At 44.1% G+C, this 27,093-nt stretch overlaps 1 protein-coding gene across 7 annotated transcripts in view; it reads left to right on the top strand.

The window, feature by feature from the left end:
* EMSY (EMSY transcriptional repressor, BRCA2 interacting) overlaps nt 1-27,093 on the top strand; it is a 402,733-nt gene that overhangs the window by 286,219 nt on the left and 89,421 nt on the right. For all 7 annotated transcript variants that reach the window (XM_085623273.1, XM_085623278.1, XM_085623276.1 and 4 more), the window contains one exon: nt 25,155-25,700. In XM_085623273.1, coding sequence (XP_085479399.1) covers nt 25,155-25,700 — 546 coding nt within the window. The remainder of the gene's footprint in view (nt 1-25,154; nt 25,701-27,093) is intronic.

Here is a 27,093-nt window from a genome sequence, read left to right as displayed (position 1 = left end):
TCTGGTTACTGCCGATGGGTCTACCTTTTGTGCTAGTTATCCCTCCTGATCCTGCTTTGGTTTTAACTCCGACTCTTGAGCTGGCGGCACGATCGATAATTATTTCTGCCTTGTCGATGCCTATACTGATATCGGAGGAAAATGTTGAGCTCATAGTTCTGTTTGACTCTGAACCAAATCTGTCCTGACCTCAAACGAAGCCACAAAAAAGTTAACTTCTTTTGTTCCTTGCCCTCATCACTTCCGACTCACCTTGTTTAGAGGTCGCCCTCCAGTACTACAGCTCTTTGGGTCAGACTCTGATCAGAGCCAATCTGCATTTGGTATTGATAGTGATGACGGTGGGGATGAATTTTCCTCGCAAAACTGTGATAACTCCTTTATGGCCTTACAAGAGCCGCATACCCCCACCCATGCTTGTGCAGAAGAGTCACTGTGATGAACAGAAGGGCATCTGAGTTCCTTGATCTACAACTACAATCAATTGAAGTAAAGACTAATGTAATCACAGATGTCCTACAACCGGGACAGTCTTCCTTTGAACCTTTGATGCTGTTTAACAAGGCACTTACTATTACCTTCGAGGGCACTTGGGCAAAACCTTGTTCATGGCCACCAGTAAATAGACAAGTGACATCGCCATGGACCCGCTTCTGCCGACCCTCCATTTCTAACGCAGCACTGTACTCCAGAGAGCATGGTGATACATGCCTTCACCAGCAGAGTCAATCACAGTTGCTTCCCTCTGGCCTCTCCAGATAGGCAATTGAAAAGGATGAAGGCTTTCAGGAGGAGGATGTTTCCTTTGGCAAGCCTAGTCCCTAACAGCTGCTTTATTGGCTTGCTATTCCCATGAATAATGAATAATGGTACTCTGGATGAAATTGGGCCTTCATTCCTAGAAGATTTCAGGGCCGCTTTGGCACTTCAAGATTGGTTTACGCAACACAGTAGGTTATCCACTTTAGGCTGGACATCACTGACTGGGCAGAGGAGTCGGTACCAGTCTAGTGATTTGGAGCCAGTCTCGGCAGCCTTAGAAACCTTATCCCACCACTCACTGATTCGAAGACTCCACCACATTGGCATCCAAGGGGACGCACTCTAACTGATTACTTCCTTCTTCACAGGAAGAATCCAGAGGATCCACCTCCCCCTTTCACCTCTGAACATAGGAAATCACCTGTGGTGTTCTCCAGAGCTCATCAATCTGACCCATGCTATTCAACGCATATATGACCCCGCTGGCCGACAACGTCAGATCCCACAGTCTCAACATAAGACGACTCCCAACTCATCCCTTCACTCACCGACGACCCCACCACCACCAGAACCAGCTTCTACAGATGCATGACAAACATCGCCGACTGGATGAAGAGCAATTGCCTGCAGCTAAATGCAGACAGGACAGAAGTACCGATCTTTGGCAACAGCAGCAACACATGGAACAACTCCTGGTGAGCTAGGACCCACACCCACTCCCGCCAGAAGTGGAGGTCGCTCTTTCTCCCACATCACAACAAAGACCTGGAACAGCCTTCCCATGCACCTCCGGATCATCACCTCACAGATTAAATTCTTCTGTGCTAAATAACTTACCTACAAGCTTTTGATTTACCTATACTATTAGGTTTTCATTTAAACCAGTGAATTTACAATTCTGCTGCTTATCACTCGAATCAAGTCTTTAATGTAGTTGTTTGTACTGTTAATTTTTAATCTGAATAATCTACAATATTAACCATGTTAAATCAAACCCAAGTAAAGCATCAGCTAAGGTGTCTCCTGCTAGTAGGATTGTTGCCTTGTTCGTTTTGATTACTTCAGGATCTTTCCGTTTCTGGAATCCATGCTTATGCAGTTATGCTCAGTTCTCTTTTTTTTCATCTTTTTTTCATTGTAAAGTGTCTTTTAGACATCTAGTGGTGGGGACAGCAGTGCTACTGCATAAAACCTTTCTCTGTTCGGTGGGTATCAACATAGATGGAGCCTCAGTATGCCGTGGACTATAAGCCCACAATGAACTAGTAGGTGACTACCATTTTTTATTCTTTTTTTCTGATGTTGGGATTGCAGGTGCACAGAGGGAGCTTCTGAGAATGCTGAAAGACTACTATGGATTTGATGCATATCATTGCTAGATCGAGGTGTTTTTTTTGGAGCGAACTTAGACGTAGTCGGAAAATGGTATTGGTAGTAGGTGGAATATCTAATATTCCTCAGCACCATCTTGAGCATGAGCTTAAAGTTCAGAAATAAATGTATTAAGGGGAATGTAAATCTCAATACAAAAAGCAAAATAACAATACATAGTCACATAAATCACCTTTTAAATACAAAGAGAAAATAGGTGTATATAAAATTAAAGTTGGTCTATCTGAAAGAAAAGGATTAATAAAAATGTACAAATACATCAATAAAAAAACCCTGAAATTTTCAATTTGCAAAGTACAATGACTATGATGCAAAAGAATAAACTTGCTAGTGGAAAAGACATTAAAAGAAAGTCATTGAGGTTTAGAAACTTCTTGTTGTACGGGAGTTAAAGAAGAGGAGTGTCTAGCACTTGCTTCAATGAATGATGTAATAGGTGACCATAAATACAGACGTTTCGTTGCCATGGTAATAGGGTAAACAAAAGCTGTATCTAGTCTGTGATTTTAGCAAATAGCATACCAACAAGCTTGATAAGATAATTTGGTGAAGTCTTTCCAATTTTTAGTATTTTGTTGAAATGCAACCACCAGTAAGAGGTCTACAATTTTTGTGTTAGAAGTGTGTTCTGCCCACACTGGAGATAAACTTCCCAAAAATACATTAGGAGCAGAGAAAGGAAATTTTGAATGAAAAATTAAATTGATTTGGGCCCACACCTTTTCCCAAAAATCATAAACTAGAGGACACGTGAAAAGCAAGTGATGCAAGTCTGCGTGTTGGGAAGAACATGACCAGCAATCATCCAAAACATCAGCATGTCTTTGCAACTGAAGATAGTAAAAGCCTATTGTATATAAAAAAGAGTGACTGTGTGGTATTGGCAACTCTCAAAGATTTCCTGATTTTACTCCAAATCTTATTCCAAGTAATAATGGATCAGCTAACACCCAGATCCTGTTCCCAGGAGAGCTCTGTCTTAGATTTGTCTCGTATAATACATGCAGATTGTAAATAATTGTAAATAGCAGAAGCTTTGGAATTAACTTGTAAAAGGTGGTGCAGTTTATCAATTGAAGAGGTGACAGGAGCAACAGAGGAGTTTAATGGTGCGCAACGGGTGTAAACATTCAAAATAGCTTGTTTTAAAAGTGTATATTTAGAGTGAAAGGGTGTTGGTAAATCAAATAGTCTTTTAACCTGTGCAAAAGATATTATCCGGTCCTGTAAATATAATTGATGTACCCATATTAGACCTTTTTGCCTCTATGATTTCCAGTAGAAAGGTTTGTTGCGTATCAATATCATGTTGTTATGCCATATCGTGGAATGAGAAAGAAGAGTCCCACTTATAGGTTCCGTTGAGGGTGAAGGTTTCAAAATCTTGGATGTGTACTTAAGTATGGGAGTTGAAAGGTGTTGTGGTTTGCGCGAGAACGAGAGATTTTCTCAAAAGGAAAAAGAGGAGGGAAAAGAAACTTCAAGTTTAGACAATAAAGGTTGGTTGTCAGAGAAATGTGAGAGCCATCTTGATGCTTGACGAAGCAAAAAAGATTTTTGATATATAGGAAAATTGGGAAAATGAACACTCCCTTTCGACTTTGGGCGAGTCAGTTTTGATAAAGACATGCGAGATTTTTTATTGCTCCATAAAAAAGAGGATAACAAGGAGTTGATTTTCTTGAAGAATTTTAAAGGAATGGATAATGGGATATTAGAAATTGTGTAAAGAACTTGGGGAGACAGCATCATTTTTATGTTATCAAGACGAACCCACCATGAGAAGTAAAGAGGGTGCCATTTAGGAGTTAAGGACGTTATTCTCTATACCAAATTATCCATACATCTTGAAATTGTGTTTGAGATGGATGGAGCAAAATGAAGACCCAAATACTTAATGTATTGAGGACACCATGCAAAGGTTGAGAGAGCAAAGTCATCTTTAAAAGTATACTTCATTAGGGGTAACATTTCGCATTTATCTTTATTTAATTTATAGCCAGAGGGAGCTGCGATGGAGTCAACTTCCTGTAGGAATGCAGGTAGAGAGGTTTGGGGTTGTGAGATGAATAACAGTATGTCGTCAGCATATACTGCCAATTTAACGTGAGTGTCGTTAAAATTAAAACCATGAATGTCCTTATTTTGACAAATTCGCAGAAGAAAGGGCTCCAACGCTAGGTTAAAAAGAAACGGGGACAATGGACATCCTTGGTGGACACCCCTACCCAAATTAAAAAAGGAGGATGTAGTGCCATTAGCGCAAATTGCTTCTCTTGGGTTACAGTAAAGAAGTGAAATTAAGGAAATTATTTTGGGTCCAAAGCCAAACCACTTAAGAGCTTGGAAAAGGTATGCCCATTCCACTCTATCAAACGCTTTCTCTGCGTCTAGTGCAATGGCAGCCAAAGGATGCAAAATGTGAGGATTTGGATAAAATGTTAAAAAGTAAACTGGTATTATCTGTGATGAAACGACCCTTAACAAATCCAGACTGTTCCAATCCTAGCAAGTCAGGCAAATGAGAATCCAATCGAAAGGCTAGGGATTTTGAAACAATTTTGTAATCAACATTAACTAAAGATATAGGCCGAAAATGTTTACAATATCTCAAGTCTTTACCCTCGGTGATGAGACAAACGTGAGCCTCTGAAAAAGAACCTGAGTATTTACCTGAGGACAAAAAAGAATTCAATAGAATATGAAATTTGGGAATTAATAGGGAGGCAAAATGTGTACAAAATTAAACAGTAAAGCCGTCCGGGCCAGGAGCTTTTTTTTTTTAACCGCAAATAGTGCAGTATGTAGCTCCTTTTGTGAGAGGTCAGATTCTAAGTTGGAAAGGTCTAATTGGGTAGAAGAAGGTCGCAGGGTATCAGACAAAAATTAAAGAGATATGCTGCTCTGTGGGAAGGGCTTCTCATGTGTATAATGTTTTTAAAAAATGAAAAAATTCATTTAAAATTTTGTTATCCTTATATTTCAATGACTGCTGTTCATCCATGATAGACTCTATATTGAGCTTGTTTTGTTTGACTTTCAAATAATTAGCTAGAACTTTATCTGCTTTGTTCTGCCCCCCTTAGAACTTGGCGCTAGATTTTAATAAATAATTAGAAGCATTATTTGTCGATTCCTTATTAAATTGAAATTTAACGTTAATAAGTTCCGACAAACAATCTTTTGATCTTGAGGAGTAAAAAGAGTGCTCCAGTCTCTTTATCTTGGCAACAAGAGATGTGGTAAGTTCTTTTGACTTTTTGCGCTTTTTGGAAACGTAGCCAATAATAAAATCTCTAGCTGCTGCTTTGAAAGCATCCCAAATCACATGAAAAGGTAAGTCATCAGTCTGATTAAACAAAAAATACTCATTGAAAAGAAGTAAATGAGGAAGTGAAAGTCGGGTCCCAAAAGAAGAGTATTGTTGAAACGCCACTTGTTATGTTAATCCGTATTTGTATAGCGCGTGGCTACTCCCGGCGTGGAGTACAGGGTTTCTGTAAAATGTCTAACCGCATAGTAATAGGAGCGTGATCAGAAATTAGAATAGATCCAATCTCTGCTACCATTAACGACTGTGATATATTATGTGAAATGAAAAAATAGTCCAATCTTGATTGAGTGTGATGAACTGGAGAGTAGTATGTGTGTTCTTTAGTAGTGGGGTTACAAAGTCTCCAGGCATCAATGAGCTTATATTGTTTAATAGTGTGCACAAATAGTTTGTGGGCTTTATGGGGGGGCAAAGGAGACCATTTAATAGCGATACAAAAAAGGGTCGAAAACTTGGTTACAGTCGCTTGCAAGAATGAAATTGTCATCAATACAGTCTGCAAGTTGCTGAGCCAAGGATGACCAAAAGGGGAGGGGTTTCCAACAGTGGTGCGTATATATTTAGTAAAGAAACTTGAACCTTATCAATCAAATCTTTAGTAAGCAGCCATCGACCTTTTTCATCAGAGGATTGTGATGATAGTTTAACAGATAATGATTTACGACACAAAGTAAGAACCCCATTCCGCTTGCCATCCCCTGGTGAGTAAAAGACCTCTCCAACCCAGTTTCTTTTCAATTTTATGCATTCCTCTGCTGTTAAAGACATGCTGGAAATAAGAGTGAAAGTATGAAACCACAATCCATATGAGAAAATAAGTAATAAGGAATATGCCAGGAAACAGACCAACTAACTGCAACGTACAACCCTTTTGCGAAAAAGAAGTGAAGACAAGAATGAAAGAATGAGTTTACATGTGACAAATGCGATGCACGGTATGAGAAAAGATGATGCGTGAGATTGAAAAAAGAATAATGAGATGAGAGTAAGTCAAGGAAATAGGGGAGAAGGGAAAGAACAAGAGTTAGAAGAGGGAGTGAGGAGAAAAAGGAAATGTGTGAGAACTAGTTGATAGTAAATCAGAGGAAGAATGGAAAAGAAAAAGGTTGCTGTGAAAAAAGTAATGAAAAGAGAGAGAAGAGAAAAACTGTACCTAGATTGAGTCCAAGACATAAAGAGGGTGGGGGGAAGGAGGCCACATGGAACGATGACTCATCCGGACTCCACGAGGTGAGACGGGGAAGACTTCAGGAAGAGCGACCAGAGACGAGGGGATTTAGACAATACAGAGATAAGCCTGTAAAGGGAGAAAAGATTGGTTAGTGCATTTACAGACATTGTTAAAGTACAGGCCTTTAATTTTAGTATTATAAATATAAACCTATAAAATTAAACACAGAATTACAATAAGTAGAACGAATTCATGTCTAAACTAGTATATAAACTATGAATTCCGTGAGAAAATCAACAAATTAGAACATGAGGCTACAACTAGAAGCTATAGTAGGAACAGAGTCATCAGGGACTTAGTTTAGAAATATCCGTCTTCTCCGGGCAATGTGAATTCAGGAAACTTTTGAGTTTGATCGGATCCTCATAAGTGACGGTATTGTTATTAAAAGTAACCTTGAACAGGCATGGATGGAATAAGCCAAATCGTGCACCAATAGAACGTAAAGCTTGTCTCGTGGCCAGAAATTCCTTTCTTCTGTCAGCTGTAGTCTTTGCATAGTCTTGCGGGAAAAAAAAGTTGATTTCCTGATGATGAAATCCTCTTCAAGGATCGAACTGCAGCCAGTACCTTGAGAAGATCTGTGTATTCAAGAAAATAAAGTATGACACCTCTTGGTTTACGTGAGGCAGATGGTGAAGAATGGAGAGGGCCCAGCCTATGGGCACGTTGGATGTTCAAGACAGTGGTTTCTGGCAGATTGAGCACCTTCGGTAAGAATGATTTGAAAAAAGCTTCAGGGTCAGAACCTTCTGGCAGGCCATAAATGCGAAGGTTGTTCCTACTGTTTCTATTTTCAGGGTTTTCAATCTGCCTCTGACAGGATACAACTTGAGATTGAAAGACTGCAACCTGAGCACAAGCAGAGCCCAGGGAATCCATACAGTGTTCAACCACAGTAATTCTCTCCTCCATCTTTGCCCAGTGATCTGTCAAAACTTGGATCTTTGAATTTGTCTCCTCCAGGAATGGCCGAAGAGCACGTATTTCTTAGAAGAAGATCCATTGAAACTGACGTAGGTTGCTTTGGTGGAGAATGAGGATCTTTTTTCAGCCGTTTGGTTGACACTTTGTTGGCTGTAGAAGATGAAGTGGAAACACTTTTAGAAGAGGAGGTCAGAAATTCATCCATTCAGGTATGATGAGTGTAAAGGTGTGGGCGAGAAATGAATGAGCGATTTGCGGGGACCACCTTTGATCTTACTGTCTTTAATCTGCCCATATACGTGACAAAGGAATAGTGGCACAACAAACACTTATTAGGCAGGTGGAGCTTTTGGCAATAGCAAGAACAGTCGTCATAAACTTCAGGGTTGAGAATAATAATAATAGTGAGACATTGCGTGATAATAACCTATAGGAAAAATCCTGAGCAGAAAAGCACAAGAAAGGACCATAAAATGCAGATAAATGGCCTGTAGCAATGTGTAAAGAAAGAAGTACTAATTCACACAAAAGGAGACTCTATAATGCGCATTAATGTATATAAAAAAAACAGTAGTTGTCTCAGAGTAGTGCTCTGCCTAACAAGAATTATCACTGCAAAAAGGCAGAAAAACGAACATTGTCACCAAAAATAAAGCCTGCTCAAAGCTCTTGTTGACATAGAAGAACAGGAAGTAAATAGAAAGGGTTAATTGCTTGAAACATTGTCCCTCTTGACATAGGTTAAGGCATAATAGACTCCATGTCAAGTACTGCACTGGAGGACATGGCGAGCGCAAAATGGCCGCTGGTAATGCTGAGGAAAGTCTCTGGTGATTGCTTGTAGTAAGAGGCGGTAACGCAATGTGCGCAAAGCTCCGCGAAATAAAACTGTCTCTGGTCACTTGCAGCGCAATACAAGTCAGTTTAGGAGCGCTACAAATCAAAGTTAAGTGACCTTAGAGGAAAACGCAAACTCCTCAGGTCATGAGCATTTTTAACATGGCGGGTACCGCGTTATGCCAGGGAGAAGAAGGCATTCAAACCAGAAAGCGGGTCTCTTCCACGATGAAAAACACTTCAGCTGTCACTGCCCGAGTTCCGACGACCGAGCTGACATTTCCGCCGTTCTTCACAAAGGCGAGACGTCGCTAATCCTTCACCCTCTCCACCGTCACCAGGAGCTTCATGGAAACACCGCCATGCTCCGTGGGCGCTAGCCACACCCCCGGAGCATGAGCTTAATTTTGAGGTTCTGCCCGAACTGCCATAGAAAGTTTGCCTTTAATTGAAAACATCCAGTGTGCATTTTCTGTCTGCCGAGGAACTGTAAGTCTGACAATGGGTATGCTTGTTCTCTTTTCAAGCCAAACACACTCATCCACAAAGGCAAAGTACTTTTTTTCCATGGGGCAGCTGCAGACATGGCAGGGCTAACGGAGCCTGAGTAGCAGAGGAAGAATGTGGCGTCGATGAAGGGGATGTGCTTTTTATTTAAAGACCGCATTAAGGCCGAAGAGGCTCAGGCGAACACCAGGAGGATCTGGCCCTCAAGGTATCTAGCAAGTGGTTGAAAATTCTCCCCATAGATGAAATGCCAGGTCTCCAGTGCCTAACTCCCAAAAAAACATCAGAGCCGTTGAAAGACCAGTCATCCAAATAGTTTGTGAAAACGCTGAAGTGAAGGACTTCGAGTGGAAAAGAGCTGTCAAAACAGTCGTCAAAACACAAGCTCTAGACTCCGAAAAAGCTCACCCTCAAAGGTGCATGAGAGACTTCCTTCTTAGTGTCTCTCAAGAGAGAACCACTGATCAGGGTTTGCCAATGGAACGACTTGACCTCTCTAGGGAAGAGGGGACACATAGTCTATGTCCTGCTCTGACTATGTTGAGTCCCACCAAACTTAGAACATGCATTTGCAATACATTCTGTCTCGCATTTGTGAAAGTTAGTGTTATTGGTATTGTAAATGATCATTTTTACGCATGTTTATTTATTTTCAGTGGAGTGGATGGATGTTGTTGGTAGTGGTATTATGTATTGTGTGTTGTAAATGTTAGTTGTGGAATTGTGTGGTGTGCAGTGTTTTGGAATTATGTGGTATGGTGAATAAATAGCTGAGAGTTGTATCGAATACATGGAAAGTAATTTGGATAAGGATAGGTAGTTTGCTTATGAATTGGTGAATTTATAGATTAGTAGAACTAGTATGTGTGTGAAAGAGAAAAAGTATTTATAAAAGCAATCATCATTGACATATAAAAACATTAATAACACACACTTAGAAATATTTAAAGCTCCTACTGCCCCTAAGCAAACTATTCCCTATTCAGTAACCTGGGATCTGCTCTTAGCCATCTAAATACACGCGTCACAAGTACATTCATGAAAGCCCTGTACCAGGCCAGCCACATTGCATACATTTTTAAAGTGTGATCCAATGTCAGTTAAATTATGGTTCTGGATTGATGTAGGTGGGTGGGATTCAGAAGGCAGGGGTCATGATCAAAGGGAAGTCTTTGGGTAAACAGACATATAAGTAACCTTTTTTAGACCAGAAACAAATATAACCTTCTCATTTGACTATATGGAAAAAGGCATCCTCCAGATTGTTTACAATGTCCTTCTAACTTCACAATTGTGCTATACACATACAGATATCATAGGACAATCTGGTTGCATATCCACGTTGACACATTTAAATTTAAATCTCTACAGAAAATCGTGCTCTCACCTTCGTTGAATTAGGTGGTGGTCTTGGTAACGGAATCAATACTCAGTCTTTCTGAATATTACCATCTCCATTTCGGAAAAGCGGGCCTTCCAGATCTGTTGCTTTGTGCAGCCTGGAGTGTCTCCACTGGGACCATGTGTTCTATTCGGGCAGAGCTCAAGGGGCCTCCTCAGAGGTCAAAGCACCCGGGTGCGAGTGTCAGAACCTCTTCCTGCAGCTGTGCTTCCTCCCGAGCACCACAACATACAAGTGGCATGTGCAGAAAATACAGCTCCTGCCCATGGCGGTGCTGGCGGAGGCCTGCGCCCCATCTGTAATCGTCCTGCCGGTGGTGGGCCACAGAGAGAGGAAGGAAAGATCCCAAAACGCTGGTGCTTATAGAAAGATACGAAGTGATCTCCCTTTACAGAGGTCGAATGCATTGTAACAGGTGTCCTGGTAATGCTTTCTCGTAGAAACGCTGACGAGGCAGACCCTTTGCTCAGACTCCTTTAATGTGGCGTGGTGCAGCATTTTATTACCTTGCAAAGGCCTCTGGTCCCAAGTTATCCCCATTTTAAAACTGATGCTGTACCACGTACCATGGGAGAGTGCCACCCCCACACGACAGTTAATATAGCGCCAAGCAGTAACATCACGTGCAATGCAATTTGAAATGTCCACTCCACACACGCAGAACCTAATGTCCGGCAGGTGTGATGCATTAAGATGGTGCGCTCCTGCCTGCGGCACCGACACGACCGGCGAGAGACGCACGGAAGGCAAGAATAGTCTTTGATTGTTGGTGCCTGTATCCTCGGAGAATGTCACACACCAGGGTCAACAGCTTGCCGTCTTTAAAGGATCGGGTTGAGGAGCAACATGGTTCAACAGCTTCTGAACAGAGTCTGAATGGTTCAACCTTCAGACTCTGACGCCTCCATTATGTCACACCCTCTGGCAGAGACCAAAACGTTTGTAAAGCCGCCGCGACTGCACGCAGGCTTCAGCACGAGGCATTCTGTGCACTTTAGGGGAAGTAGGTGGGGAAACCCCGCCCAAAGAGCTTAACAGTTGAGACCCCTTCCGCGCTGCGGATAGCACTTTGATGCTCGGAGGCAAGGCTCTATGGCAGGAATAAGGCGCCAATCCTCAAAATGCATCCTACCGTCATCTTAATATCGGAGTGCGATATTAAGCGCGCATCTTGGATTGGGACTGCATTCCAGTCACCAGACCCAGGAATATTTATATGTAGCCACACGGGCTCCCTGGCCCTAAGAACCCTAGCCCTGGTGAGGCAGCGAAGAGCACAATTGTGCTCGGGGATTAGGGTGACCAACTGGCATGGGTGCAAATTCAGGACGGTGAGTGTAAAAATTCAGGACAGCGGGTCAAAATGCAGGACAAAAATTCAGGACAGAAGGTCAAAATTCAGGACAAAATTTCCGGACAAAAGGTAAGTTTTACAGACATATCAGAGGAAGTGGAGCGATAGTATAAAAGTACGTAAATAGACAACCACTTAAGTACAAGTCAAAATAAGTTTTAGGTAAGGTTGAGACAATCGTTTTTCGGTATACGTGCAGCTTTGAGCAACTGTGCAGGTCTTTTTGTGGTATTTCATATGATAATAATCTATTTATATGGTTACTGCACTGGGTTGTCAGACTGATATTTTGTTTACAACCCATGGTTTGGTGAGAATAGTGGTCAGGAAGATCTTCTCGGACAGACTTTGATACTAGCATCTCACATCTGAGTGTCATTGTGAGATGTAAAGCGGCACACATAGGTGAACTAAAGGGAGGATTGCTGTGATGAACCCACTATAGGGAACGTATTATGGGTGTTTCAGCAAGTGGAACTTAAAATATGGAATCTGACTTTGCTTACGGGGGCTTCGCAGAGAGTTGCACTAGCTAATGGAAGTCACAAAGGTGCTTTTCCCTGCATCTTTCCTCAAGAATGTACTGTCAATAATACTCTATTGCATAGTTTATTTTTTACGCCTTGCCTATTGCTACAAACATACTATACAACTCAAGCACAGCTCATGGCACTATGAGGCTCTCCCTAAAACCTTACACCTAAAACAAAGCATGCACAAATTTACAATTACTAGTGTAACATTCAAATAGCAGTTGGGTGTCACTCAAAATGTCATATGCATGATGTATAAATCCCACACGTAAGCACACAGCAAATACAGAATATTAGCACATAGGCAAGGGAGTAGCCAGAAAATGTAAACAGCTCCCACTTTGAACTAAAGCTCTTATGGCACCAAGAAAGCAAAGTAAGTCATCACAACCCTCCCCAGAAGAGCTCTCTTGTCCAATGATCTAGCCATTCATCCTTCCATCAAACTCCTGATATCCACCATTCCAAATTTACATTCTGTCATCTACTAATTCTTTCATCCATCATTCAGTCTTTCACCATTCATTCTGTCCTTCCATCTGTGTGCCCATCCATATCCAAACCTTTTCAACCATTTGAAAACCTATCCATTGTCTATCCTTCCATCCATCCATCCTTTCACTCATCCATCCCTTCATCCATCCACTCATCCATCCAACCATCTACCATTTCACCCAAGCATCATTTCACTCATCCATCCACTCTTCCACCCATCCATCCATTCACTCATCCATCCAACCATTTACCCTTTCACCCATCCAGCCTGTAAGACAATAGGAAATGTACATTTGTCAGGTGTCAAGCTCTGTGAAATGTGCATAATGGGTGCGTGTGTGAACTTGGACGACCCCAGTACATCATTCACTGGAAAAAAAAACCCCAACAAAGTGCACATTCATTCCGAAAGGTTAGTTGGCGCTGTATATCCGATATTTATTGTTAGACTCCTTACTCAAATTAATTATCATAATTTTATCGATCTAGTGAAGATGGAAGGCTGATACAGCAGCATGAGATTAGGGCACCTAACACTTTTAAACGCATTCACTGAAAAACGATTGCATCCTGTTATATTGAATAAACCGAAGTGCACAAACATGCGTAAACATTCAGACACAAATGAAACACATCCGGGGTGTCTGGATTCTTGTGCAAGAGCTGTGAATCCCAAACGTTACAGTGGAGTGGGGCATGCTTCCTCACCTTTCCAGGAATTAAGTGGGTGGTTCTTGCCTTTTATGCACAGCCAGTTTCGGAGTGTTCCCCTCTCTGATTTGAGCGAGCAGGCTGGAGAGAAGGGACTAACGTGCCTCTTTGGGAACTCGGCTCACCGATAAACAGCCCTACAGGAGCCTTCGCTGCTCAGCTTTTTTTTTATTTTAGTCAATAATGTGTGATAAACCAGCCTTAAAATAATTAAACTTTTATTTAAACACATTACACCCTCTGTTCATTTTCAAATGTTGCACATCGTGTTAGCTTTCAACATGTGCCAAAAGAATAGAGAGAGACGGACTCCGGACCCTGTGGCCAGCAGCATACTTCTGCGGAGATTTTTGGGAATGTCCTTCGCCAGCTGTTAATGTTGCCGGCGGCCGCTACTGCGCAGGAGGCGGCCGACCACATACTGTAACACCCCAAACTAGCCCATTGTCATTCTGTATGTGGCAATCAGCCGCATACAGAGTGACAATGGGCGGGGTGGGGCTGCTCTTGTGCTTCACAGATGAGTGCCCCATCAGGGAGTTGAGGCCTCTCACAGGGAACAGCTGTGTTCCCTGCAAAGCCCAAAATTACGGACAAAAGGCGTCCGTCAAAGGGATCCTCACGGACAACGGACGTGAGGTCCAATTTACGGACGGTCCGTGAAATTTACGGACGGTTGGTCACCCTATCGGGGATACAGGTGGGGGGAAAGGGCGCACGCAGCACCTCCAGACCTTTTCTCCTGGCCAGTGGCTGGGGAAACACTTCAGTCCCTTTTAGGCGATTGGAATGGCTATGACCCTGGCTGACATCCCCATAAAGCCTCTCCTCCTGCTCAAAATCGGTGCCGCTTTTGAGCCATTGAAGCTAAACGCAAACAGTGGCAACTTTTCCAAAATGTTGCCATTTAACTAATAATATTTAACATAGGGTGATAAAGTTGGAATTATTGCGTGAAACAGGTAGAAATAAAACAAAAAATTATGGATTATATTTAATTAAAAAAATACATGCTATACTACATATTAGTAACGAGCACCTGCGAGACAGGTGGCAACATTTGCACGCAAAACACGTTGGAAATGTTGGGCATGTGGCAATGGTCAGTGCGCGAGAACACACTTCACTGCACAAGCAGGAACAAATCGGTTAAAATAGATGTCATCAGCTAACTTAGGAGGCTTAATTTTATAATAGTCACACACGTTGTTGATAAAGTCCAGTGTTTTAATAAAGCGCACACTGTCTGTGTTCTGCCTATTTTGCTCCAAAGTTTGGCAGACATGCAAAGAGAGGCAGCCAAAAATAAACCTGCGCAGTACTGCACAATCTGTTCAAAATGGAAGCCAAACAACCGGGGCTCTTTGTTCCACAATCAGCAACTTAGGCACCAGGGCAACATTTACCCGTAAAAGCATTCCAGTAAACAACGGGGTTGAAATGACACATGATCTTAGTAAAAGTGTCTGCCTTTCTATACAGCAATCTGCACTTCGTCTGACTCCTCGGTACAGCCAATGTGCGGTGTTCGCGCTCTCGAAATGCAAGCGTTTACCTCGTAAAATATAGGCACATGTACAGGTCTCGTATTTACGAGAGTTTAAGCTATTGTCATTTACACAATGAACCAACGAGAGCAGACGAGCCTCCTGCGAGCTGAGACGGCCCCACTCCGGCACCTGGTGAATCAGTGAGCCGCGGGGCGTGAGTACCAGAGCTAGTGGGGATGCCAGCCGGACGCAGCTACTGAGACTTTCGCGGCCCCCCAGGTCCAGTGTGAGTGAGGCTCCCCTTAAGAATCATCGAGGGTCCCCGTGAAACATTCAGTGAGAGAGGGAGGGAGGCCCGGCCCCCGCCAGTTAAAGTGTGCAACAAACTTTGTTCCTTACGGAGCACACGGTTGGGCCCCTCCCCCATCGGCCCCATAGTGCTGGATGCCCGCATATATCTAGGGCTTCCTTTTAAGCCCCAGTCTAAGTCCCTGGGGCCACTATTTACTCGAAGCTGAGGCTGGTGGGAGCCTGACCCTTACATGGCTGCCAGTGGTGACTTTCTTTCCCCAAACTCTTTCTTACTTAACCCTACCAGGACTGTGCCTGACCTCAAGATGGTGTCTGGATTTCATTTGGTCCATGGTTTCTCACTCATCCCCCCCCCCCCCTCCTCCGTGCTATTCTGACAATCTCTGAGTTCACCTGATCACTATCCTGACAGTGAAGTCCGAACATTATGTCCGACGCCCAGTGGAGCTGCTCTGTTCAGCTATTGAGGAGATCGGCCTTGGTTCATCCCCTTGACCATCACCTACCCAGCCAGACTTTGGGCACAGTTTTCTCCCCGTCTCCCTGTCTTGCCCATTCCCCCCTCATCGTTTTTCTGTAACTCTGCTTTATCCTTATCTATCTATCTATCTATCTATCTATCTATCTATCTATCTATCTATCTATCTATCTATCTATCTATCTATCTATCTATCTATCTATCTATCTATCTATCTATCTATCCGATGCCCGATGGAACTACCATGAGAGCTATAGGGGTGATTGGCTGTGGATTCCCTCCTCGCCCGTCTCCTACCTAGATGATCATTGGGCAGACTTTCCCTTCATCTCTCATACCTCCACACCCCCTTCCTCTCCCTTCTCACTACCCCTCTCCCCCTTTCCGCTCTATTCTGTCTCTCCCTCTCGCTCTTTAAGGTGTCGCATACATTTGATGGAACGTGTAATTGTTATCATTCCTGTAACATTGTTGATCCTTATGTAAAGCGCTCTGATACCTACGGGTCTAGCCAGCGCTATATAAAACTCTTAAAATAAATAAATAAACAATGGCAATAGCTCAGACCTTTGTAAATGCGAGACCCATTTAAATTTCAAAGAAGGGGCCACCATTGTCTGGGGCTGCTTTTAAGTGAAAGCGAGCATGGCGCTGAATGTTAGAAAAGCACATCGTGCCTGCAGTAGGAGAAACCCATTAAACAAAATAGTGCTTACAGACTAAATAAGACATACTGTGTCGCAACAGAAGTAAAAGGGCCACTCGCCATGGGGGGTTTCAAATTAAGACAAGCCGGTACCAAGGAGGGACGAACAAGCCCATTAATCACGGGTGGGTTTAGTCTGTTATGTGGTTTCTGCCATGAGATCAGCGCCAGGACACTCCTTGTGAGTATCCGCACGCTTTATAAATATTTAATTTCATTTCATTTCATTTCAGAAGCCAGCATTTACGAAGGACCATGACACAAGCCAATGAAAAATATGGGCGGAGAGTGTGTGGGGCTTCAAGTGCAAACTCCAATACTGCATGCCTCTGCAGCAGCACATGCGCTGCCCAGGCTCGACATAAAAAGGTTTTACACAAACACTTCCGGACAAAACCACGAGATGGCAGAATTATGCACAGCATGTGACCCTAGAAACCCTTCAAGCTGCAAAACCATAAGTAGTAGTTTTTAGGTCTCGCCTGAGCCAGCACATGCGCTGCTCAGCGAGGCTTCTAGTAAGGGCTTCCATCTAACACATCTTTTCCTCATGTTTTTTTTTTCCGGCCACACATTTGATTGGCCATTTGCGTAAGGCTTTCACAAAAGAAAGCACGCAAATGGCCAAAGTCTCGGGTATGTCCCGCCTTATCTCTAAATGTTCCCTCCCATGGCCTATGGGTCTCAGGAGCGAGCGCAGTAATTAGGGGTGCGCAGTGTGCCAGCTGCACAGCAGGCTACATTCCAGTATCAGGTTACTTTCGCCGCCACTGTGACAGAAGCCAGACCTAGCACCCCTCCTCCATTCCTCTTTCCTCTCAGCCGATCCCTTTGTTAACAAGCATGATGTTTGGGCACGCTCAACAGTGGTGCTTTATGTATAACTATGTAATCACGTCCAAGGGGGCGCTTCACTGCACTCATATTAAAATGTTCCCTCTGAGGCTTCCCTGCAGTTATATTGTATTATTGTTAATGAGTGCCTTTGGCCTTTACATTGTGAACTACACTGTAGCATTTATATAGCACTGTAAACCCTGTGCTGCACACCTCCTGGCGCTTCAGGGTGTTCCTGCTCCCAGACCGTGTGCGCCGCAGCTCGGGAGTTCGAATCCCAGCAGAGCGGACTCGGCCTTCACCCTCCTTGTGATGAGGCGCTTTGTGTTCCTTACAACACCGGAAGTGCTGTGTGAAGGGCAGGCTGTCCTATACACGGATCCAGCCCGTTTAAAGCACTGATCAGGGTGCATGGAGGGTCACGTGAAGCGCCTGGAGGCGTGCAGCACAGGGTTCCAAGCGCTATATAAATGCTACAGTGTAGTTCACTATGTAGGACTGGCCCTCTTGAAAATTCAGGGTTCATGGAGGGTCATATGAAGCTCCAGGAGGTGTGCAGCACAGGGTTTCAAGCGCTATATAAATGCGACGGTTTAGTACACAATGTAGGACTGGCCCACTTGAAAACACTGATATCCGAGACAGTCCCAGCCCATTTAAAGCACTGTTCAGGGTGTGTGGAGACTCTCACTCACTAACTCACTCTCACTCACTAACTAACTCTCTCACTCTCACTGACTTACTCACTAACTCTCACTGACTTACTCACTAACTCACTAACTCTCACTGACTTACTCACTAACTCTCACTGACTTACTCACTAACTCTCACTCACTAAGTCTCACTCTTTCTCACTAACTCTCTCTCTCACTAACTCTTTCACTCTCACTAACTCTCTCACTCTAAGTAACTCTATCACTCCCACTAACTAACTCTCTCACTCTCTCTCACTAATTAGCTGACTCTCACTATCTCTCAATACTAACTAACTCACTAAGTCTCTCATTCTCACTAACTAACTAACCTTCACTCTCCTGTTATTTATGCCCTCCCCTTTAACAATAAAAACCATAATAAGCAACCATTGGGACAGGCAGATACATGTTGCCAGTATTCAAAGGACAAAAATAACCTCAAGTCATTACTTATTATTAATACTTTTTTTACTATGGTCAATCTGTTGTACATAATACTTTCTTGGTCATATCTAAGGTAACAAAAATGCTTCTCACACTTTTTTATTATAACTTTTCAGCATACTGCAGACTTCTGTACAACACAGCTTAAAAACAAACGCAAAGTAAATATCTCTGCCTAAACACTTATTAGTTCCAAAAGGCGAGACCTATTGGCTATGCCAATGCTTGTTTCTTTGGCGTTCCAGATGCACCACCGTATTTACTATCTGCAAAGGTGCTGTCTGTACTTTGAGAAACACTGTGTTTGGCATTAATGCTAGAGCTAATGCCAAGTTTACGTAGGTTCTGCTGAAAAATGATCTTGATCGCCTCTAGACATTTAGGCTGTCAGGCAGTGATTCCTAGTATTGCACTGAAGCAGCTGGGGCCTTTTAGTAATACTAATATCCGATAGACTTCTAGCCGGAGATTCCTTACCTTTGAATTTCCCCGGGCATCAGACTGGACCTGGAAGATTTTTTATGAGCAGTACCCGTGCATGCGGTAGGTGGCGTCAGCCAGCGCTGGTCGAAGAGGAGAGCTACCCCCCACCTGTCAGTTTTTTCACCATTTTTGGTAATATTTTGGGGGGGGGTTTATGTTTTTTTTCTTTCTGGTGTGTCAAGGATGTCTTGGAAGACAAGAGGTTTCAAACCCTGTGATGCTGGTCACTGTGCCATGCCGGTGACAGTCCCCCACTTCATTTGGTTGTGGTGTCTCGCGCGCAACCATGACTTCAAGTCGTTCTCCGATTGTCGGCCCGTGGCGCCGAAGGCTTTGAGAGAGTGGTCTCTGAAGTAGTTTGTGGCCCGGCATGTGACTCTGCGGAAGTCACAGTACCGGTCAAGAGGAAAGTCCCAGGACTGTTCAAGGAGTCTGAAGTTCCTGTCCGTCCCATTTGAAATCGTTGGGGCTTTCAGGTAAGAGACAAAAAACACAAAGTCAAAGCCCGCTTTGACTTCTCGTCTGTCGGCTGACGTGACAAAGGAACATTGGCGTTCGAGGCCTGGTTCCTCGGAACCTGTACGTGGGCTGACTCAACACCTCCCCAGTTTTCCTAGAGCCGGATCAACCCCTGCTCTAATTAAGGAGTTTTATGAGGCCATGCTTCTCATAATTGAGCAGCTGACCACTCCACCGCACCTTCGGGCCATCTGTGTTAGAGGGGGCCCCCTCTGGTTCTGCACTAGAAGCTCTGACCCTGACTCCGATCGGCCCCCATGGATCCTTTCATGGATCCGGACCAGCACTGGTCGTACCATTTGGACTTTCCTTAGCGCTGATGCAGATGCCCCCAGCTCCAGCCCCATTGTCTGGCTTAGTCTAAGGGAGGAATAGGAGTGGTCGCTGGACCCTTTAGAATACTTGCCTTATGATCCAAATGTGGACTTGTATGAGGAACTATATGATGCTAGCAGATTGGATACGTCTCCAGATACCGGCATGCTTTCTCCCCCTACCATGGCTGCGGAGGAGGAAGCTGCATAAGCAATGGCGGTGTAGAGGGAAGCTGAGGTCCTCAACCTTCAGTTGCCCTTGGTGGCAGTCAAGACCAACATCTTGACAGAGATGCTGCAACCTAGAGTCTCCTCCTCCTGAACCCCTAGTCTCGTTCAATGATGCTTCACTGACGTCCTTCTGGGGACCTGGTCCAAACCCAGCACTGGGGCTCCTGTGAATAGTACGATTGCCCGCTGCCAACGCCCCTCTGCAGGGGACTCAAATCTCCTCACCCAACACACTACCCCAGAGAGCTTGGAGATCCAAACTTCCACTTCCCATGGCGCGTTCCCTACCACTCCTATGGACAGGGAATCCAAGAGGTGACAGCGTGGGAAAGAAAATGTTTTCCTTCACCAGCGTTTCATTGTAGTCAGTAAACACTGCATGGTTATTGGGCCGTTACTCCAACACGCTGTGGGAAACAGTTGTGTAAGTGCTGTCACAGGTCCCAGAAGAGGCCCGGGCCATTCTCTCCCAAGCAGTCACAGATGGGGGAGACCTAGCAAAGTTCACTATGCACTGTGGATTGGACACGACTGAATCACTGGGCTGAGTGGTTTCGTCAGCAGTGGCTATCAGATACCACACCTGGCTGAAAACATTTGGCCTTTTAGGGGATGTCCAAGATTTCCTTATGGACAGGCCCTTCAATGGCACCTGTTTCTTCGGAGACCAGGCAGACTCAGCGCTGGAGTGCTTTAAGGACTCGTGGGCTACGGATAAGTCCTTGGACCTCTCAGCGGCCCCATGACATCCCCAGTCTACCTTTTGCTCCTTTCGTGGCCACAGAGATTTTTTTTTAACCGCGCCAACCCTATCCCAGCCACTGAGCCACACAAGCTTGCCAGGCTCTATGTTGACGATGATACGGTTCCTACCAGACTCATGGGTTGGGTAGTCAGCAGTCTAGTCCAGCCACCATCCCCCGGTAGCTGCAGCCTCCAAACCTTCGTAATGTTGCACTTTTCGATCATGGGTGTCCAGTTGGTGGCAGGATTCGCCATCACCTCTACCACTGACAGTCCATAACATCAGACACATGGGTTTTGCATATAGTCTGAAGGTGCTACTCTTTCCCCTTCAAGACTACCCCTCCCACAATGCCACCATCTTACAATTCAAAACAAAACCAAAGTGGATGATGGACGGAGTGTTGAACATTGCAAGCACTCACCCCCCAGTCAACTGATCTGGGTTTAATCCATCATGATTCTTTAGCTCACTACGCCACACCAGTTCAGACATGGCCATATGCAAATCAGTCTGACCCTGTGCCTCATGGGAACAGTCCAGCTCGAACTGCCAAGCCATGTCAAACCACACAAAATCTTTGATTACAGTTTTTTGTGACATGTATAAATGAAAGTGATATTAATTGGGGTCGCAATTGATGAATCGTTGATTTGGTGATTTCCCTTTGTGAATAGGACTACATTGTCCTTCTTTAATTTGTTCCCAATCTTATGTTTTATGTTTTATGGTGTTTATTGAATTGTTATTGCAGATGTTTTGTTAACAATATTCTGATACTTAGGTATTGATATGTTTATATTGTAATTGCTTCATAATTAGCCATATAACAATATATAGTATTGAACTTACAGAATTTTTAATGAAATTGTGAATACATTTTTATGACTTATTTTTTCTCTCAATTGTTGTGACTACATCTGTGCTGTCCATCTTTATCCCGCCAGTGTGAAAGGTGTGCTGATTGTAATGTATTGATGACAAGGAGGCTCTGTCTGTTTGACTAAGGTCGTATTTGGTGCCCCTCTCCTGTGTCTTTGGGGTCCCTCTCTCTTTTCTTGTATCATGTCTTGTCTGCCCTGGACCCAGGAGACTAGATGGTAGCGCTGGACTTCCAGGAGGCCTATTTTCACATCGCTGCCCTGCCTGCCTGCGGTTTACGGTAGGCCACAAGCATTTTTAGTTGACCGGTCACCCTTTTGGCCTTACCAGCACCCCTTGGGTGTTCACCAAGGTGATATTGTTGGTTGCAGCTAGTCTTTCCCTATCTTGACGACTGGCAGCTGAACGTGGGCCCGCCCCAGGCTGTCGTCTCACCTCCAGGCTATGGGAAACCTCCTGCATTCACTGGGGTTCACTATCACCATGCCAGAATCACACCTTTCTCCCTCTCAGGCGCCAACTTTCATTTGAGCTGTTCGGTGAAGACAGTGCGGTTTTGGGCTATCCTTCTGAGCTGTGAGTCCATGACATTCTGGCTATGATATTGATGTTTCAGCCTCTATCATGGGTTTTGGAGAGACTTACTCTGAGGCTACTTGGCCACATATACTCCTGCATCCTGCTTGAGACCCATGCCAGATGGCACATGCGGGCTCTGCAATGGGATCTGATGTTCCAGTGGGTGCAGCATCAGGGGAATCTCTCCGACATGGTCCAGATCTCTAAGGTAATGGCAAAGGCCTTGCAGTGAAGGCTGACGAACCATGATTGGGTCAGAGACAGACCTCTCTCCCTTCACCAACCAGATCTCGCAGTCGTGACAGATGTGTCAACCCTGGGATGTGGCGGCCACCTGGGAGAGGTGGAGATCAGAGGACTCTGGTCCCTGGCGGAATCCGGACTCCACATCAACATGCTGGAGTTCTGTGCGATCCGACTGGCATTGAAAACCTTTCTACTCTCCATCAAGGGAAGGCCAGTGCAAGTTTTCACAGACAACACCACCACCATGTGGTACTGCAACAAACCGGGCTGGATGGGTCATAGCCCCTTTGTCAAGAAGCTCTGCACCTCTGGACATGGCTGGAACAGCAGGGCATATCCCTGATGGTTCAACACCTGCCAGGTTCCCTGACGTCAGGGCCAACAAATTCAGCTGTTGAAGCCGAACAAATCTCAAATGTCTTCTCCGGAGGTGGCGCAAGGTCTCTTTCAACAGTGGGGAGACCTTTGGTTAGATCTATTCCCCTCTGCTGAGAACGCGCAATGTCAGCAGGTTTGTTTGATGGAGTGTCCAAGGAGGCTGTCGGTCGGAGATGCTTTTCTCCTCAAGTGGAGCTCAGGCCTCCTGTATTCCTTTCCGCCCATATCACTCCTGGATCAACTGGGCCCAAGTCATCCCTCTGGCTCCAGACTGGGCACGGAGTGTCTAGTATCCTGAGCTACTGAGCATGGCCATCGATCCTCTGATCAGGCTGCCCCTTCAGGAGGATCTTCTTATGCAGCAGCGGGGGGCGGGGGGGGGGGGGAATCCTCCACCCGAACCGGTCTACTCTCTGCCTTCTTGCATGGAGATTGAGCAGTGGCAACTGACAGCTTTCGTCCTTCCTCCTGTAGTCTGTAACGTTATCCTTGGAGCCATAACCTACCATTTGAAAAGATTTGTGGCATGGTGTTCAAATAAATTGATCCCCTTTCTGAGGTGCTACTATTCAGTCTTTCTCTTGCCCAACAGGGCTCTGCTCTGGGCACTCTCAAGGGCGATATCTCTGCTCCTTCTGCCTTCTTGCGCTTGTCAGATCAACCCTCCCTTTCAAGTCCCCATTTTGTAAATAGGTTTTTGAAGGGTCTTGTACATTTGTGTTCCCTTTCTCCTTTCATTATAGTTCAGTGGGACCTTAACTTGGTTCTCACATTCTTGACGTGCACGATTTTCGAGCCTCCACACAATTGTCCCCTCAGGCTGCTCGCCATCAAAGCAGTCTTTCTTGTTGCGATTACATCGGGTCGGAAGGTGAGTTAGCTCCAGGTTTTATCTTCCAAGCCTCCATTCTTCTCTATTTATCTGGACAAACTGGTGCTTTGCACTAGGGCCTCTTTCCTGATAAGTCACAACACCAGTTCTTGTGGGCCAATCTGTCATCTTGCCACCTTCTATGCTGCTCCACAACCCTCTAAGAAAGAGTAGCGAATCCACCTACCTAACCCAAAAAGAGCGTTGTCGTTCTACCTTGATTGCACACGAGAGTTCCAGGTGGAGAACCAACTTAGTGGGGTATGTTGGTGCAAAGAAAGGTCGGGTGGTGCAGAAACTGACCATCTCTCGATGGGTCATTCTCTGTATCAAGATCTGCTACGTACTGGCAAAGAAGCAGCCTCCTGAAGGTTTACGTGCTCATTCCGCTAGAGATAAAGCTGAGACCACAGGGTTATTACGTGGTGTCCCAGTCCTGAACATCTGCCAGGCAGCAACGTTGGCTTCCGTACACACGTTTACCAAGCATTACTACCTGGGCAGTCAGATCCTCAGGGGCGGGCATATCGCCTGTTATGTCCTGCAGGACTTCATAGTTTAAATGTGTTCACAGACCCACCACCGGGGATGGTATTGCTTAGGTATCATATACTCAAAGGTAAGGAATATGCAGCTAGAAGTCTTTATCAGATGAACAAGTTACTTACCTTTGGTAACGCCTTATCTTGTAGAGACTATATCTAGCTGCAGATTCCTTACCAACCCACCTATTCTTCCCCACTCTGCGGACAGATCTCTAGGGTCATGGCTGATCCCTTTTAGGACCCTACATTGGACGCACCAGGATCGGGGCATTTCATGGCTCTGCAAGTAGAAAGTTGTGAAAATTATTTGAAATCAGCTAGCAGAGATGGTGCCTATATAGGTGACACAGACATCACTTCTGGTATGCTGATTACGCACATTGGAGCCGACCAACGCGACCTAACAGCGCGCAAGGGTACTGCTCTCAAAAAATCTTCCAAATCTAGTCCAACGCCTGGGGAAATTTAAAGCTAAAGAATCTCCTGCTAGATGGTCTCTACCAGATAAGGCATTACCAAAGGTAAGTAACTTGTTCTTCTCACCCTATTGCCTCTCCAAGTCAGTCTTTCAAATACATTTCCCACCATTTCTCTGAGATGTTAGATGCCACATCGTTGCTTGAGTTGGAACAGTACCTGCCCTATGGCTTCTCATTTCTTTTAAATTGTTCATTGAATGTATTCTTCCATTTCATTAAATGATTTGATGACAGTGGCTTATCAGTGATATGGTTAATGTTCTAAGAGTGCTTGCCATTATGTTTGCACTAATTTGTTCACATTGTTTTCTGTGCATCCTATATCAGTTGTGACTTCAGTCTACTGCCTATTTACCTTACTGCTTCAGGAAAACTGGGGCTTTGAGTGTGGTTTAAAAAAATGTTTCAAATGTTTTTATATTCATATAATTTCAGGCATTAAGTAGTCATGCTGCTTTTACGAAGCACAGTGAAGAGATTGTGACTGAGGAGGGCGAAGTGGAGGAGATGGACACTTTAGACCCCCAGACTGGCTTGTTTTACAAGTCTGCGCTAACTCAGGCGCAAAGACAGCAGAAGCACCTACAGGTGCATCAGGAAGGTACACACTTGCAGTTAAAAACTGTGCAGTCCTTGCAAACTAAACAAAAGCAGATCATACAACTCCATCCGGACCAGTTCCAGCACAAGATCCAGCAAACAGCACAGTTCTCCCTTCGACAACAGAAGTTTACTCCACTTTCGCAGGATCAATCGCAGCAGCACACGCAACACCACCTGCTGGTCAAAGAGCGGCAGCACGTTTCTTCTGGGGTGAACTCACCACAACAAACTGTTGTGCAGGTCTTGGCGGTAAAAACCACACAGCATCTTCCCAAGCTTCAGCAGGTGGCAACTCCTCAAAAAATATACGTGCAGTCCCAACCTTTGCAAACTCAAGTGCAGCTGTCTGCCTCATCTGAGAAACAATCTGCAATTCAGGTAATCACATCTTGGTAGCATTTCATGTTTTTTTTATCTCACAATTCACACTGACAAACTCTTGAACGAAAAAAGTCATAATATTTTAATTTGTTCTTGCATTAAACCTATATTACCTGTGCTTATTCCATTGGCAAAATTGCCATCTGACAAAAATCCAACAGGTTTATGGGTGAAGTTAAGGCAAAAGTCGAGGATAAAGTATGTGTGTTCACAAATAGTGTGTTTCTAATTTCAAGAGTATCATGCAGATTAAAAGTGATATGTGCATTTTGGACTTCCAATGAATTAAAAGAAAAATGCAATTTAGAAGGTAAAGCATTTGGAATGGTCCAACATAATATATAGCCTGACAGACTGTGATCAAATTGGGAATTCACAGACCCGTTCAGCAGTGATTAATTCATGCTTTGGGAGACTTGGAAAGAGTCGTCTTAACATTGAATCTTCTGTGTACTTTTTGATCTGACAAAATATGCCCCTAGCTGCTTAATTTATGTGACCTACATTATATTTATTCTAATTTGCAAAAACAATTTTTATTTACATGGCGCTACCATATTTATCACTAGAATTTTGTAGACCCATGTAGAATTGTTTTAGCTGGGAGGAACAAGATATCCATTGCTGTTTTCTTTATGCAGTAACAAAAAAATTTACCATGACCGCTTATGTTGGGGATTTTCTAAAGTTCGAGCCCCATCGTGTAGGGCATTGATTCTCAGGTTGAACACTGAAGGCTATGGTGTAGTACAGCATTAAACTCCTCTTGTGATTTGAATAGAGCCGAGGTAGTAAAGGTTTAAAGCAAATTCCTGAATAATGGAAACAAGTAACATTTCAGGCAGAGCAGCACATTACAGTGCATGGAACTTTGAGCTGCTATCTACAAGTTGTTAATATGTGTGTTCTTGTTGTTTTGACGATTTGAATCATTTACTGCTATGAAATCGAGGTGGCAAGAGCCATCATTTGACTTGCATGATAGAAGGGATTTTGGTCAAAGACCTTGCTCTTGTATTTCCAAGTCACTCATTCTTCATGTTGCTGGAATTACTACCATATCAACAAATTCATATAACCTCTATACGTTAGCTAGTATCTTCTGTCTTACCTTTCAGTTGCTTTCTGTGTTGGGGCTTTTTGTTTAAGTAATTTTCTTGCAATGTTTAGCACAGCAATTCCAAATCACGGAGCAGTGAGTAGTGGTACACATCAGACAATTGGTCATAGTCATAGTTTATTCCGTTTGTTTACTATTTATGTCTGTGGTTTGATGCCCTGCCCTCTTAAGTGCTTCCCCAACAACTCTATTTCCGTCAGCCTGCCTCTGCTCTATCTCTGCTCAGTCTTCTGGTGCTAGGAACCAGTCCAAGCATTGCATTCTCTATCC

Source organism: Triturus cristatus, chromosome 8, assembly GCF_964204655.1.
Source record: "Triturus cristatus chromosome 8, aTriCri1.1, whole genome shotgun sequence".
In the NCBI taxonomy this organism is placed as follows: Eukaryota; Metazoa; Chordata; class Amphibia; order Caudata; family Salamandridae; genus Triturus; species Triturus cristatus.
Note: the sequence above shows the minus strand (reverse complement) of the source record. Positions and strands in the feature narration are given on the sequence as shown.